Raw genomic sequence first — 14,696 nt, 5'->3', positions numbered from 1 at the left:
CTGTATCTATCATTATAGAAGTAGAATTAAACTTTATTTGCAACTTAAAATGATATTTGTTCATTCTAACTGTAAGGCAGACTAAAATGCTCTTGGAAGGTTATTGAACTTGAGTTTAATGGCAGAGAATCCTGGATACACCACTGAAGATTAATTCATTAGCAGGTGGATGCAACTTATCTTGTATGAGCATTTCGTCACTAACCTATAAAAATAGAAAAAGTATTTCTATTTTAAATCTTACAGTGTCCTCTTCCATTTTTGACAATGGTTTTTTTTATAGAAAAATGTATTCACTAAGCAAAAATCAATAGAATGTCTACAATCTCTCTCTCTCTCTCTCTCTCTCTCTCTCCCTCTCTAGATACTTCCCCCCCCCCCCCCCTCTCCCTCTCTCTCTCTCTCTTATTTTTCCATAGAATGCTTTCTTGTTCCCTTTCCTCTCATTCCCCACCTACTAAGCGGATGTACGTAAACACAAATGCAAATGCAGACGCATCAACAAAAGTCATCTTGGCATTTGCAAGTGAAATGGCACAGTAGTAGGCTATTATACTCATTTGCATTCTAAACATCGGCATTCTATTACCGCCCTCAAGTGTGATTAGTGCCTGTGAATTGGCCCTGCTGAAGGGCTCTGGGCGTACTCGAGAAACCAAGAATCTACTCAGCCTGCATGGGTTGGTCCCATTCCATAAACCTCTTGGACACTAGAGAGAATTGGTACAGTTCAACATGCCCTTTGGCTGTTATATCAAAACATTGAAGATATTCAAAACAACAAGAGAATGAAAAAGAGAGATGAAATTTATAACAATTCACTGTTTAATTGATTTCTTAAGTCCAGTTGTAACAAGATCTTTATCTCACATATCTTTCTATGTAAATGCTTTCCTTTCTCTCTTCTACAATAAGATGTACCGGTAGCTTTATAGTAAATGTATCCCTATAGTAATACCCATCTTTTTGTTAAAATGGTATGCTAACTAAATTCTATTTATGTGCTTATACATGTTTAACTTCTTTCCTCTTCTTACCTTATTGTTCCCTTACAAACATCAACTCTATGACCATGAGTTTCCTAAGGGTATGTCAGGACTCAATACTAACAGGTGCCCTGGACGCATGGGCGCCTAGAATCTCAGTCCTGACCCTCAAAATATCAACAAAAAAATGTACAAAAGCCTCATGTATATCAACCCTAAAACTACATTACAATCATTCTATGATTCACTAATCACAAACACCAGTCACTGGCAGAAGAATATAGCAAGAACACTTACCCAATATTGATACTCCAAACAACACAACTTTACACAACTTTTCAATAGATACTTCTATGCAGATATTCCAATAATGATCCTCTGAAAGGTCTTTCACAAATGGCAATCAGGCATGGTATACTTGCCCCTTATGAAGGAAAGTCAAACTTTCCAATCTAAACAAATGAGTCAACACCAACAGACTGTTTGTCTTCTTAGAAAGCTTAGAAGAATCTAACCACTTGAAAGTCAATAGGACCAAACTTAAAATGGGGCACTAAACTGGGGATAAACCAACAAAACAAGGGAAATCGTCTCTTTGACACAAAAACCTAGTACTGGTAAGCAGAGATGCATACAACAGAATGAGTCATAGCATATCATTGAAACCCAATGGTCAGGTATGCCGCTTGGTAATAATGACCTACATGTATGCTCACACATCAATTGGGCCAATTTGGGAAAATACAGGAATTTTGTTGATGGTCTTATCTTCTGCAGAGCAAATAAAGGTTATTTAAAAACAGCTTTTCTCAGAAACAAATGTCAGCAATTCAACCTAACAAAGGTTATTCTTATGCCGGCCAATTGTTAATAGGCCTAAATCAATTCTGTAATATGACATGTTTACCATTTAACGAAATATTTCGTTATTATGTCTTTTGCCTGAAATACTAATGCCTAAAATACTGAAATTGCAAATTTACATAGGTTTGTCCATATAATTTAGAGAAAAACAATAAAAAAAAATTTAAGAGAGCCATAGAGCCACAAAAAAGCAGAAACATTTGAGGGAGCTACAGATGTATTAAAATGAAAAGGCAAAAAACGTTTTACTGTGTTTTCTTCATCAAGCTTTCCTTCCAAATGTTTCATTATTCAACGTTTCACTGTACATTTCTTCATCAAGCTTTCCTTCCAAATGTTTCATTATTCAACGTTTCACAATACAATTCTTCAACGACTTTCAGATTAGAAAAGGGCAATTATTTATCGTATTGCTGTACAATTCTTTATAGCAATAGAAAGCATTCTGTAGTCTGAAGGGGGGGGGGGTTTCTTAGTAGCGCAAACTTCTCAAAATTTATCTCCAACTCACAAATGTTTAAGTAGGTGTATTCTAATGGAAACGAACAGAGCATATTTCACTGCAATGACGCATATATACAACCAATATTTTATATGTCTATCTATATTTGGCTGCTACGGGCGATAAACAAATGTTATTGTGTCTGAAAAACCAAACGTCTTGCTGGTACCATTTGGGGGTATTAACTATCAAAGCGAGCGGTTCATTTCTTAAGTAGAATTGGAAGCGCTTCATCTCAATGGAGCAATTAACCTACATGGGGCAGTAAAAAACACAATAAAATGTGATCTCCCTTAAGCTTTTTCACATGTGCCATATTCATGGAGGGAAAATTAAAAATAGTACACTTCACATTTCTCTATAATATCTTCTTACACACAGATAAGTAAGTATGCTGTGGCAGTCATGTCCATTGGCAAGACATTATTCTACAGTTGCCGCTCTCCATTTAAGTGTTAAATGGGTACCTGGTAGAATGCAAACCTTAAAGGGATAGTTGGGTTCTGTTGCAGAGGGCGCTACACAAAATAATTTTTTGTGAGATAATGAAGAACTAAGTGTCAAATTTGAAAGAACATAATATTTAAATGACAAAATCATCTGTTTGATCAAAATCAGTTCAGAGACGGCTGCAATAAAATGATTTCTAATACTTGTGTATCACCTCAAATATTAGATATTTGGAAAAATTTGAAAAAAAACCGTTTAAAAAAACAACGTAATAACGCCTTTTACATCGTATTTCAGCCAATGCCAATGTTGTTATGTTGTTGGCATTTTCGTTTTGCTTACATTACCCACAATTAGCCAGCTCATGTATTGTTATTTTTAATTAAATAATTCATTAACGGTCACCACGTTTATTTTTAAGTGGAGCTGAATCGGTATGATCGTATTGGCTAAATTTCACACATTTTGGGGTCTAAAGTTACCTTCATAGCAATTTTAGGTTCTAAAAGGGCACTATAAATGTCATAGATAAGAATAAGAGCAATAACCATGCACTTTGAAGGCATTTGCGGTCTGAAAACAGAACTCAACTATCCCTTTAATGTGGTTGCATTGGCATGTGTGCCCTTGTAAAATAGTGTCTGGATTGAATACTCCCCGGGGAGCAGAGCATGTGCACTATCATGCCCAGATTAGCAAGATAAACCATTGACGACATAATAAGAATTACAATGTAAAGCACTTAGAAACGTAGTATGCGCTATGCAAATGTGACTATTATTACTATTGAAACTGTGTTGCGCACAGTAATATTTTTCATCCCAATCGCCATTCATTTCCACATGGAGAAAAAAATCCCCAGTAAACTGCCGTGGTGTATCCCACCATATGGGAACGAACCTCTACTTGGAGGGATAAATTACTTGGGGAAAGGACGAATTACAACTGAATATATATTGATTCATTTCAGGCGCAGACTGGAATTATCGCCAGAAGTGTTATATATATATATAACAGGGATTCTGACAAAGAATATTGTTGCAGATGTGAAGCATATTAATAGCAAGGAGCTACCTTCTCATACAGGTACAGCATTGACATGGCCGCTAAGCTTTGGATAAAACCTTTTAAACCTTAAAATTGTATTATACTGGAGTCTATTAATATTTAAGGATTTTTTGTTTAAAGGTTGCAAAAATGTGAGTAGAGCTAGGTTTGCAAAGTTTGGGAGCAGTTATGCTTCATCAAATTACATTGACCTAAGGTCTCTGGGTACATTTCAAGCATTTTTCTGCTTTGCGATGGTTTTTAGTTTTTACAGCTTTCTATCTACTCCCAAATTCGATCTACAGTCTACACACAAACAATAACATACCAAATTCTGTTTGGGTGTACAAGAATTGATTGGTTTATGTACATGTTCATGCTATTATTAAATGCTTGAATTTATCCAAACATTTAGTTGAATAGTCCTTTTCTGGCAAAGAGAGCAAAGCCTATTAGTGTCAATATGATCATCCACATCCTCACCCTTTGATATCAAAATGTGAATAAAAAAGAAGATCAAGTTACAGCGTGAAATTATCTAATACTATTAGTTAAAAACATGAAAGAAAAAGTAAGATAGAAACATTTTTGCAAGAAATATCCCAGAAATATCCCAGAATATTCAACTTACTGCCTGGAAATATCTCGTAATGGTTAACTTAGCAGAAATAGATACAGAGAGTAACAGAATTAGCTTGATCACAATATCCTTCAGAAAACTTACAAACACATACCCCGGGGTAAGAAGATTCAATAATGATGTGTACTATTCCATCTGATATCCAAGAACGATCATATCCAAACAAATTCAGGTAATAATGACAGTGGTCCTGTTTAATATCATCCTACGAAGAGAGCCTTCATCAGCACAATTAGCAATTCCAATGTAGAAAATGCTTTAAATTGGGACTGCATCAATGCATACATGTATCTTCTTCCCACGTCCCGTAGGTAGCACTCGTATCGTCAAGACTCTTGAAAGTTGTGATCAATTTCAATCCACCTCTCACCCACTCTCTCTCTCTCTATTTTTCTCTTCCTCCATAGTTTAGTCTCTCTCTCTCTCTTTCTCTCTCTCTCTCTCTCTCTCTTTCTTTCCCTTACTTTGTCTGTCTGTCTCTCTCTCTCTCTTTCCCTCCCCCTCCTTTTCTCTCTCTCTCTCTCTCTCTCTCCCTCCCCCTCCTTTTCTCTCTCTCTCTCTCTCTCTCCCAACCTCCCGTGGCTACGCTGCACTGCTTGCTTGCTCGTTGGAATTAGATTGCGCAGCATTTGCATTGATCATCCGAAAAGGTGCATATACCGGCCAGCGAGGGGGCTATACTTAGCCAGCCTCCATAGGACGTCAGCACCTTAGGTCTGATCAATGCAAGACCTGGGGGGGGGGGGTGCGTTTCACAAAACTTGTCATCAGTCACAAATGACAGTTTTTGTTATAACCTACTGAAATCCTTGCTTCTGATTGGTTATCAGCAGATTTGTCACTGATTATTGTCATTTGATTTTGAAACTAGATGGAACTTTGACTGCGCGCAGTCGAAAATGATGCCTTCGTCATAGAGCAATTTTACAAACCAAAACAGAAGAAATTTTTCAAATTCAAGTTTAATTGTAATCCATTGACAGGTTCTCAGAATATTGTGATTACAAGCAAATTCTCATATACATATATATGACCCTTTGATCTTTGACCTCATGACCCTAAAATCTACTCAGTTCATTGGCTCGGCAAGATGTCCTGAGTTAAATAGTAATCCATCTGTCAGTTCTAATGAGAATGCGTTCACAAGCTATTTTTGCATACATAATAAGCCCATGACTTTGACCTCATGACCCAAAAATCTACTCAGTTCTTTGGCTCTGCAAGATACATACATGATCTAAGTTTGGCAGGAATCCATCGATTTGTTCTAATGATAATGCGATCACAAGCTATTTTTGCAAACATGAGCCACATGACCTTTGACCTTGACCTCATGACCCCAAAATCTAATCAGTTCATCGGCTTTGCAAGTAACATACATGACCTAGGTTTGGCAGGAATCCATTAATCGGTTCTTCAGATAACGCGATCACGAGCTGTTTTTGCATACATAATGAGCCCTGTGACCTTTGACCTTTGACGTCATGACCCCAAAATCTAATCAGTTCATCGGCTTTGCAAGATACATACATGACCAAAGTTTGGCAGGAATCAATCAATCGGTTCTTCAGATAACGTGATCACAAGAACGGGACGGACGGATGGACGTACGGACGTATGGACGAACGGACGGACGGACAGACAACCCGAAAACATAATGCCTCCGGCTACTTCCTAACGGAGGGATAAAAAGGCTATGTAAAACAGTTCCCTGTACATACAGACTGGAACAGAGTTAGCCGGCACGCGCTATCATCGGATGACAAGGTGTTGGTAACATGGGGCACATCTTCCTACAAGATTTCCATTAAAGTATCTAGGCTAGAAAGAAGAGACATGACTTGCTTGCACTAATATCGACATTCTGAATAGAATTAATGGCCAGAGAGAGGTATGAGAGAGAGAGTCAACTAGAAGAATTTTACATCCTTGAGGTATCAACTTTTTTTATATTTACAGGGGCTTCTATTAGGGTTTGGGAGTTGCCTTAAAGATAATACAAAGTTTTGGGAAATTTTGAAAATTGGGTGGATAGTGATTTGTTACAATTTTAATATATTTGGATGCCCCTGTGGATGTATTATAAGCACTAGAAAATTTAGCCAATAAAACACTTCTGCTTTCGAGAAAAATTAAATATAAAGATTAACGGTGCTCCCGGTAAATTTTGATAAATTTCAAATAGCTCCTACGGCCGTACAATGGTAGATGCGACCATGAAAATCTCAGAATATGTAGTTGTGATATATAATTTTCAAACGGGAATAGCTAATCGGTCTATTTTAGTCAAGAAATATTGTTTTATATCTTCATTAATATCTTGACCTTGAGAGGGAGCTATACAACATAGAGAGATTAATATTTCAAATTTCATAACTTTCGACTCGGTTTCAACTGCGACAACAATCACTGGATCGCGTAGGATCGCATATGCTTCCCATATGTTCATTTGAACCAAATCCATGACCCCATACCAAAACTTTGTATTACCTTTAAGGTTAAGAACTTCAATATTTTGTCACTACTTTCATGCGATGGAAGCTGAGGTAAGTCACATTAGGATTATCTTTTTGAACTGAATTGCATCAGTCAAGCTTTAGGCAGAACAACAACCTTTTTTCTTTTGACTAAGCGATACCGGGTGTGCAGAGACATGTTATCAACAGAGAATCAAATGTAGACAACATTCAAGAGATATTATCCTTTAACCCTTTCGGGACAATCATTCAACATTTTGTGGTTCAGCTCAATAAATTTTGATACAGAGCCCTGAAAAATATACATGATGTACGAGTAGGAAGAGAAGAAAACAATTCTGCACACACCGCATCCATTTTTCTTGCATGACCATATTGATCATATTGACCATTTGGTGCCTGGATTTTAAAAAGGAAAATGAGCATTAAAACCCTTAAATTGGTAACACATTGAGAAGTTGAAATGAATTATTTTTGGTTGAAAATGAAATTTACCCTCAACTTTTGAGAAAATTTCAATATATAGATATTGTTTATACAGATATTACATTTAAATTGTAACAATGTAGCAATAAAAACAAATCCACTCCAATCCAATCCAATCCAATCCAATCCAATCCAGGTATTTATGAAGCGAAGTGTACGGTCTCCTAGTCTTTCAGATTTTGTGTCTCTGTCTCGTTTTCTTTCTGCCTCTATTCTTCTCCTCTCTATCTCTTTTTCTTTCTTGCTCTCTCTCTCTCTCTGTCTCTGTCTCTGTCTCTCTCTCTCTCTCTCTCTTTCTCTCTTTCTCACTCCCTTCCTCCTTCTTTCCTCTCTCTCTTCCTCTAATAACTACAGCGATTTAATTTCCCTCACAATTACATTCCACAACCCCTCACCCATGAGACACATATAAATACCATATCTTGTTCCATATTTTCATCTCTCCTAGGATCAGAGACGGCCGATGTCCTCAAGCCAGACAATTATAGACCGGAGCTCACTCTGGTCACAGCTCGATAATAAGCCTCCGACACTGGCACGACAAGAAGGTGAAACCATATCTTTTTCCAGTCGTTTCAGAATCCAATTAGAAAGGTGGCTGAAGCTAAATTGCGCTAATTTAGCGATTACTCGCAGGACCAGATGCTTAATCGCGTATGTACATGGTCTGGTACGTGTTTGCGTGTCTTGGATGGCTGTTCGTAATTCAGCGGGGATTTGAGATATTTGTATTGGTAATTTACGTAGTGTGAATACTATGTGCACGGTGATTACAGGTTGTTCAAATCTATTACAATGCTACCCTGCTTATGAGGATTATTTTATATGTCAATTTATCATGAACTTAATTCTTTAGTTTCTAAAGAATGGAAATCAATGTTTTATATGAAGCTGGAAAAATAGATATATCCCTTTGACAAAATCATATCTAACATTCAAAATCAGCAAATTTGCACCCCCCCCCCCTACCCCTCTCCCCCACCACTGCAATGGCAATATCCTCTTCTTCCTTGGAGATTTACATTTTTTACCCTAAAAAAGCCCTATTGAGAAAACAGTTATTTTTTTGTAGTTGCTAAATTGATATCTTATTATTCATTTAAAAGGAGAAATCATTCTATACTAATCATGAATATTCAGTGATAAGAAAGCCCAAACATTTAATGACAATAAAGGTACAATGATGAACAAAACTTACCAAGTCTCCAGGAAATATGAATCCTTCATGCCTTCAAGCTACAGACTATATACATTGTATGAGACACCTCATCAAACTCATTCCTAATCCGAGCACGGAATAATAACATCCTCATATTTGCAAGCTGGTACTCACGCCACAAAATGCAATATACCGAGGCTACTGAACAAATAGTAATCACTATCCTAGCCGCATATATCCAATAGAACACTGAAGGCAGTATCAATCAACTGCTCAGTCCCTAAAATATCTACACATCTATATATGCAAGTATTAATAGAACCTAGACGGCAGTGTGACAGATCAAATTATAAACATGAAAAGAACAATGCTCCCAACTGTTTGTTGCACATCGACTCTCTTTTCTACAAGAGAAAGGTGCAACCAGATCTCATGGCATTTATCGCATACACTGAAGGGAGCTTTAAAGTACATTAGAACCTATTTCCTTCATGTTACACATATGAGATTTTTTTTAAATCTTATATGCTAGATAAAAATAATATAAGTCATATCATTGGATAGTACAACGCTCATATTGACCATGCAAGGCACCCCAGCTCTAGCTCATCTACTGACTTTAATGCTTACATCATTCAACAAATTCTATCATACCAGGGGGGTGTTTCAAAAAGACTAAGATTGACTTTAAAGGTATTACAAAGTTTTGGGAAATTTTGAAAAATGGGTGGATAGTGATTCTTTACAATTTTGATATATTTGGATGCCCCTGTGGATGTATTAATAACACCAGAAATTTTAGCCCCTAAAACACTTCTGCTTTCGAGAAAAATTGAATATAAAGATTTACCGGTGCTCCCGGTAAATTTTGATAAATTTCAAATAGCTCCTACTAGCTGCGACCATGAAACTCTCTGACTCTCTGAGTATGTAGTTGTGGTATATAATTTCCGAACGACAATAGCTAATCAGTCAATTTTAGTTAATAAGCATTGTTTTATAGCTTAATTAATATCTTGACCTTGAGAGGGAGCTATTCAACATAAAATGTTTATTATTTACAATTTCATAACTTTAGAGTCGATTTCGACCGCGACAACGGTCACTGAATATTGTAAGATCGTATATGCTTCCAATATATTCATTTGAACCAAATTCATGACCCCATACCAAAACTTTGTATTACCTTTAAGTTGGACTTAAATATGGCAGGCCGTTCATGACTCTGTTTGCCCTCGACACTTACTGGCATTAGGCTCTCAAGGGACTTACAAATCATGGTCACAAATCTACAGAATTTATATTTTTTGATAATTCATTATTGAAGGAAAAAATATTATCTAAAAATCATAATGGAAAGAGCAAACAGTGGCATGAACGGCCTGCTATATTTAAAGGGGGTATAGCATGATGAGACTACGTGTCTTTCTGGTGGCCTGACTGGGGGCCAATCAGGTATGATACGACTACAGACGACGCAAGTATTTACGTGCGTGCAACATACGCGAAACCGAAGCCTGAGGAGAACTTCGGTCTGTTTCGCGATTGCTAGCGCGCACTGACCGTTAATCAAGTCCATTCATTTACATGCAGTTGTCCAAAAGAAGTCGTAGATGACCTTAACCAGTATTTGCCATGCTACACCCCGTTTAAGCCCATCTTAAAGTCGATCTAAGCCTTTGTCAAACACCTCCCAGGTAACTGTTTGACACCTGGGTGAAGATTGGCAATTGTCATCAGTGCCATGCCAGAGCTCATACATTCCTAATCTTCATATATAAAATTGAGTGTTCAAACCACTCAACTAAGGCTTCTCTACATTAATTACCCCTGTATATCAAGAAACAGTAGATGACCTACCTGGTATGATGCCTGTGTAAGACTTGAAGGCGCTACGCTTGGCAGAGGTCACATGACGTCTGCTTAGACCTTCAAAGACAAGGAATACCTCAGCATCCTCGGTGGGGGGATGGGCACCTGGTCCAAAACTGATCTTGATCTGTCCCCCTCCCTGTAATCAAGGCAATGAAGGTTTTGCAATATAAATATAAAAATAAGGGGCATGGTTAAAACCTGGTCCAAAACTGATCTTGATCTGTCCCCTTCCCTGTAATCAAGGCAATGAAGGTTTAGCAATATAAATATAAAAATAAGGGGCACGGTTAAAACCTGGTCCAAAACTGATCTTGATCTGTCCCCTTCCCTGTAATCAAGGCAATGAAGGTTTAGCAATATAAATATAAAAATAAGGGGCACGGTTAAAACCTGGTCCAAAACTGATCTTGATCTGTCCCCCTCCCTGTAATCAAGGCAATGAAGGTTTTGCAATATAAATATAAAAATAAGGTGCACGGTTAAAACCTGGTCCAAAACTGATCTTGATCTGTCCCCTTCCCTGTAATCAAGGCAATGAAGGTTTAGCAATATAAATATAAAAATAAGGGGCACGGTTAAAACCTGGTCCAAAACTGATCTTGATCTGTCCCCCTCCCTGTAATCAAGGCAATCAAAGGGTTTGTAATATAAATATACAAATGAGGGGCATGGTTAAAACTATTGCCCAAGGTGATCTTGAAACTGTACTGTTACTCAAGGCCAAGTCGAGGAGCATATAGTGCAGTTTTGAGATCACTGAGGAGCTACCGTTTTACCTGTGACCTGAAAAGTAATCAGTTACATATGTGTTTTATATATTTTTATTCCCGTGTTAAGAGACATTTTAACAAAATATGCCTGTCAAAATGTATTTATTTGTCAAGTCTAGGAAAATTTACTTGTTCAAGAGCATTGCGTGCATCTCACTGCACATATCCATTGTTAAATCCATGTGCAACCATTACATCCTTGCATTGAACGTGCACACAGAACCTTGCCCAGATAATGCAGTGGTGGTTATTTTACCCGACTGCTCAGAAAGCATAAATGCTTATTAGTAAACAACCAAAGGACCGACGGCCTTAAGTCCTCTCTGAGAGACCTGGTAATGAGGATTAATGCCATACCAAAGGGCACTGGTGCATCGCCTTGGTTTCGAACCCGGGTCGCCAAATTACGAGACCACTGCTCTACCAACTGAGCTATCGCGCCTCCTCCTAATGTTTTTCAATATACGACCGAGCAGTGAGTAGCGAATTTCGTGCATGCAGTTATGACCAATCAGAGTCTTCATATGCGGCATATATGTGTTGTATAATTATATATTTAGCCCCTAAAATATAAAGAATGCATCAGTTCGTACTTCGATCCTGTCAACCAGATTTTGTCATATCAACCCAGTATGTGATTTACTGCACTCAATTTGTGAATTCTTGTCTTACAAATTTAATGCGATGCCCTAGGAACATGTGAACTCAGCACATAATAAAAAGTAAATAATGCACAGACATGCTTGTCAACAAGTTCATCCATCATTTTTCATCTCACACATTAGCGAATTGACAGCTAGATTCAAAGAGGAGGTTAACATGTTTGAAACTCAAACCCTTCTCTCTTTTCCCTTCCTTTCTTAAATAATGGGTTTTGAATACAATGTAAATCTGTGACCTGGGAACATTTCGCACCATTTCAAGATTGGCAACAGTAGAATACAATTTGTGCTGGTAGGGATGGTTTATAATGGTTCATACAGAAACAATGTAAATGTACATATAAACAGTGACAACAACAACATGCAGGGGAAAATAATGCTACAAAAAACTCTGCTATATGATTGTCATTTTACATTCCAAAATAAAGAAAGAAAGAATTTGGGAATATATTACTTTCTTGCTAATTCTTATTCATCTTTATTTAGTTTTTTTAATATCCCAAACAGATTGAAAAGTTCTCTCACTGAATTAGAGATATTAATTACAATTAACCTCATCATTGTTCTTACGTATTTATAAACAAGAATATTACGTCATACTGATAGTGATAAAGGTGCTGGTCATGTGATAGGAGATGCAGGGCTCAATAAGAACAGATGTTTGGTCCGCATGGGCCCCCAAATTATAAACTTGAGACAAAATTATTAATATTCAAACGTGGGCCCTGAGCATAATCTGGACCACTGTGATAAGAGATAGTGCGAACACTGTATATATTGGATTTCATCTGCCAAGAGCAAGAAAGGCATTGATTCATGTCTGGTGAGGTTAAGAGTTAACAATATTCTGTCTCTCCCAGTAATCTTATGTAAACTATTAAAGGTCAAGAGATCATACAAACTTACAAGTTCACTGTGTGCATTTGGTCTTTTCCATGTTGTCTTTCAACAAACTTTTTACAAAGCAATATTTGCAACACTCAATCTTTATCATGAAAGAACAGACAGACTGTGTGAGAAGTCAATATGCATGGTACAGGAAATGGACACTGCATGCTAGGAGCTTGTGGAACATTTTGGAGGAAAGGAGTGTCTTAAAACTGTGCTCTCTTTGTTCCATATTTGTCAACGCTATTGTTACTTGTGGTAATACTTTTCTTTCTATCCAGCCACATTCATTGGGGTTACTCTTCAGTTTACAACACACAATACACAGATTAACATACATGGGGATATAATCTGAAAGCCCAAGCACTTTCTATTGACTAAGGGGTATTTAAGAAAAGCTGGAGATAAAAGAAATGAACATGACTTCTACAATGATCTGGGTATTCAGATTCTTCCCCTTCAAAAGATAGTCAGTGAACTGGTGGTACATCTACATAGTCTTTCTGCAAGCTAACTTGATGCCAAGCAGGGAGGGGGAGAGGAGAAAGAGGAGGGGGAGAGGGGGAGAGGGGGAGAGGATGGGGAGAGGGGAATAGGAGGGGAGAGGGGGGACAGGAGGGGGAAAGGGGAAAGGGGAGAAGAGGGGGAGGGAGGCTGGTGTGAGTGTAACGTAGGCAACAACACCTACAGTTGAACTCATAAAGACCTTTTGTTCCTAAAAAGTACAGTCCACCATGGGGTATGGGGTGTGTCATCATACCACTTGGTACACGTAGGTTTGGTGAGATGTACGTATGCTGCCCTTTAAGTGCTTCAGTGCATTCAGTGCTCAAGTGAAAATAAGTATTTTCCTCTTACATTTGCTTCTGTCTAAATGGGTGTATATTATGTCCATAGTAATTAATCAAATAACAATCAAAAATCAAAATTCTGACCAAATCTCAATCGATTTAATTACAGGTTCATACTACAATGGATACTTACATAGACAGGAGATTCAATTGGATAGAATGACATCTCTCCTGTAAAAGAAGGAAAAAAAGTAAGTATATATTAAATTGGATAACCATACTGCTAAAGAAAAATGGAAAATTCACAAAAAACATTGTATCTTTTACATTTGATGTCCTTTCGAATATTATTTGGCCGTATAATCATTCAAAAACCAGCTTAATTTGTGAGCATCTGTATTTTACTATTTTTATAGGTTCACTTGCATTTATTTATCTGTTCACAATAAGAAAAACTAACATGATAATGATCATTTATATATATATATTTTTTGTTTAAACATTTTAATTTGAAACACTAAATATTGGTACTTCTGAACATTAGAGCAACTTACTTGCCACCTCCCATGAATTTTTGTGATACCAATAATCCAACACATACTGTAACGTCTTGCTCAAATTATCATATTTTTAATATAATTTGAAAAGAGGAGGCAGAAAAATATGAGTATGGTACAGATCAATAACAGAAGAAAGGAATAATATTCAAAGATATATGTACCTGCTTTGCAAACATTCATTAAAAATGCTACATTCTGAAATTAAAATCCATTTACACTTCTATTTCTTAAAACATTACATGGCCTTCACAGAGATGGTATAAATTCCTTCCCTATCTCAAAGCATATATTTGATTTCTTCTTTCTTATGTCTTAAGTATCAAGGTCTTTACACACAATGGCCCATATTGACATTTACCTGCTCAATACAGAGACAAGATAGGGAAGAATTGTTCACATGACACATTAAAGGCAGGATGTTCTACTGACAGTACAGTGTACTTCAGACTTATGAACACTGCCATCTGCTGTTCACAATGTTAATAATAATAATAATACATAACATTTATTAGGCACTTAATGATACAGGTGTTTCTAAG

At 37.1% G+C, this 14,696-nt stretch overlaps 1 protein-coding gene and 1 long non-coding RNA gene across 12 annotated transcripts in view; one reads left to right on the top strand and one right to left on the bottom strand.

Moving 5' to 3' along the window:
* The window catches only part of LOC574669 (rho guanine nucleotide exchange factor 28), a 195,924-nt gene that overhangs the window by 158,677 nt on the left and 22,551 nt on the right, over positions 1–14,696 (bottom strand). For all 11 annotated transcript variants that reach the window (XM_030977381.1, XM_030977376.1, XM_030977373.1 and 8 more), the window contains exons 3-4: positions 13,791–13,828; positions 10,472–10,622 (exon numbers count right to left, since the gene is read on the bottom strand). In XM_030977381.1, the coding sequence (XP_030833241.1) occupies positions 10,472–10,622; positions 13,791–13,828 (189 nt within the window). The remainder of the gene's footprint in view (positions 1–10,471; positions 10,623–13,790; positions 13,829–14,696) is intronic.
* On the top strand, positions 7,916–13,840 carry LOC115920772. The gene is made up of 2 exons (XR_004062536.1): positions 7,916–8,000; positions 13,767–13,840. It is a non-coding gene; the product is annotated as an uncharacterized LOC115920772 (long non-coding RNA).

The sequence above is a fragment of the Strongylocentrotus purpuratus genome, unplaced genomic scaffold, assembly GCF_000002235.5.
Source record: "Strongylocentrotus purpuratus isolate Spur 01 unplaced genomic scaffold, Spur_5.0 spur5_scaffold_9, whole genome shotgun sequence".
Lineage (NCBI taxonomy): Eukaryota > Metazoa > Echinodermata > Echinoidea > Camarodonta > Strongylocentrotidae > Strongylocentrotus > Strongylocentrotus purpuratus.
Note: the sequence above shows the minus strand (reverse complement) of the source record. Positions and strands in the feature narration are given on the sequence as shown.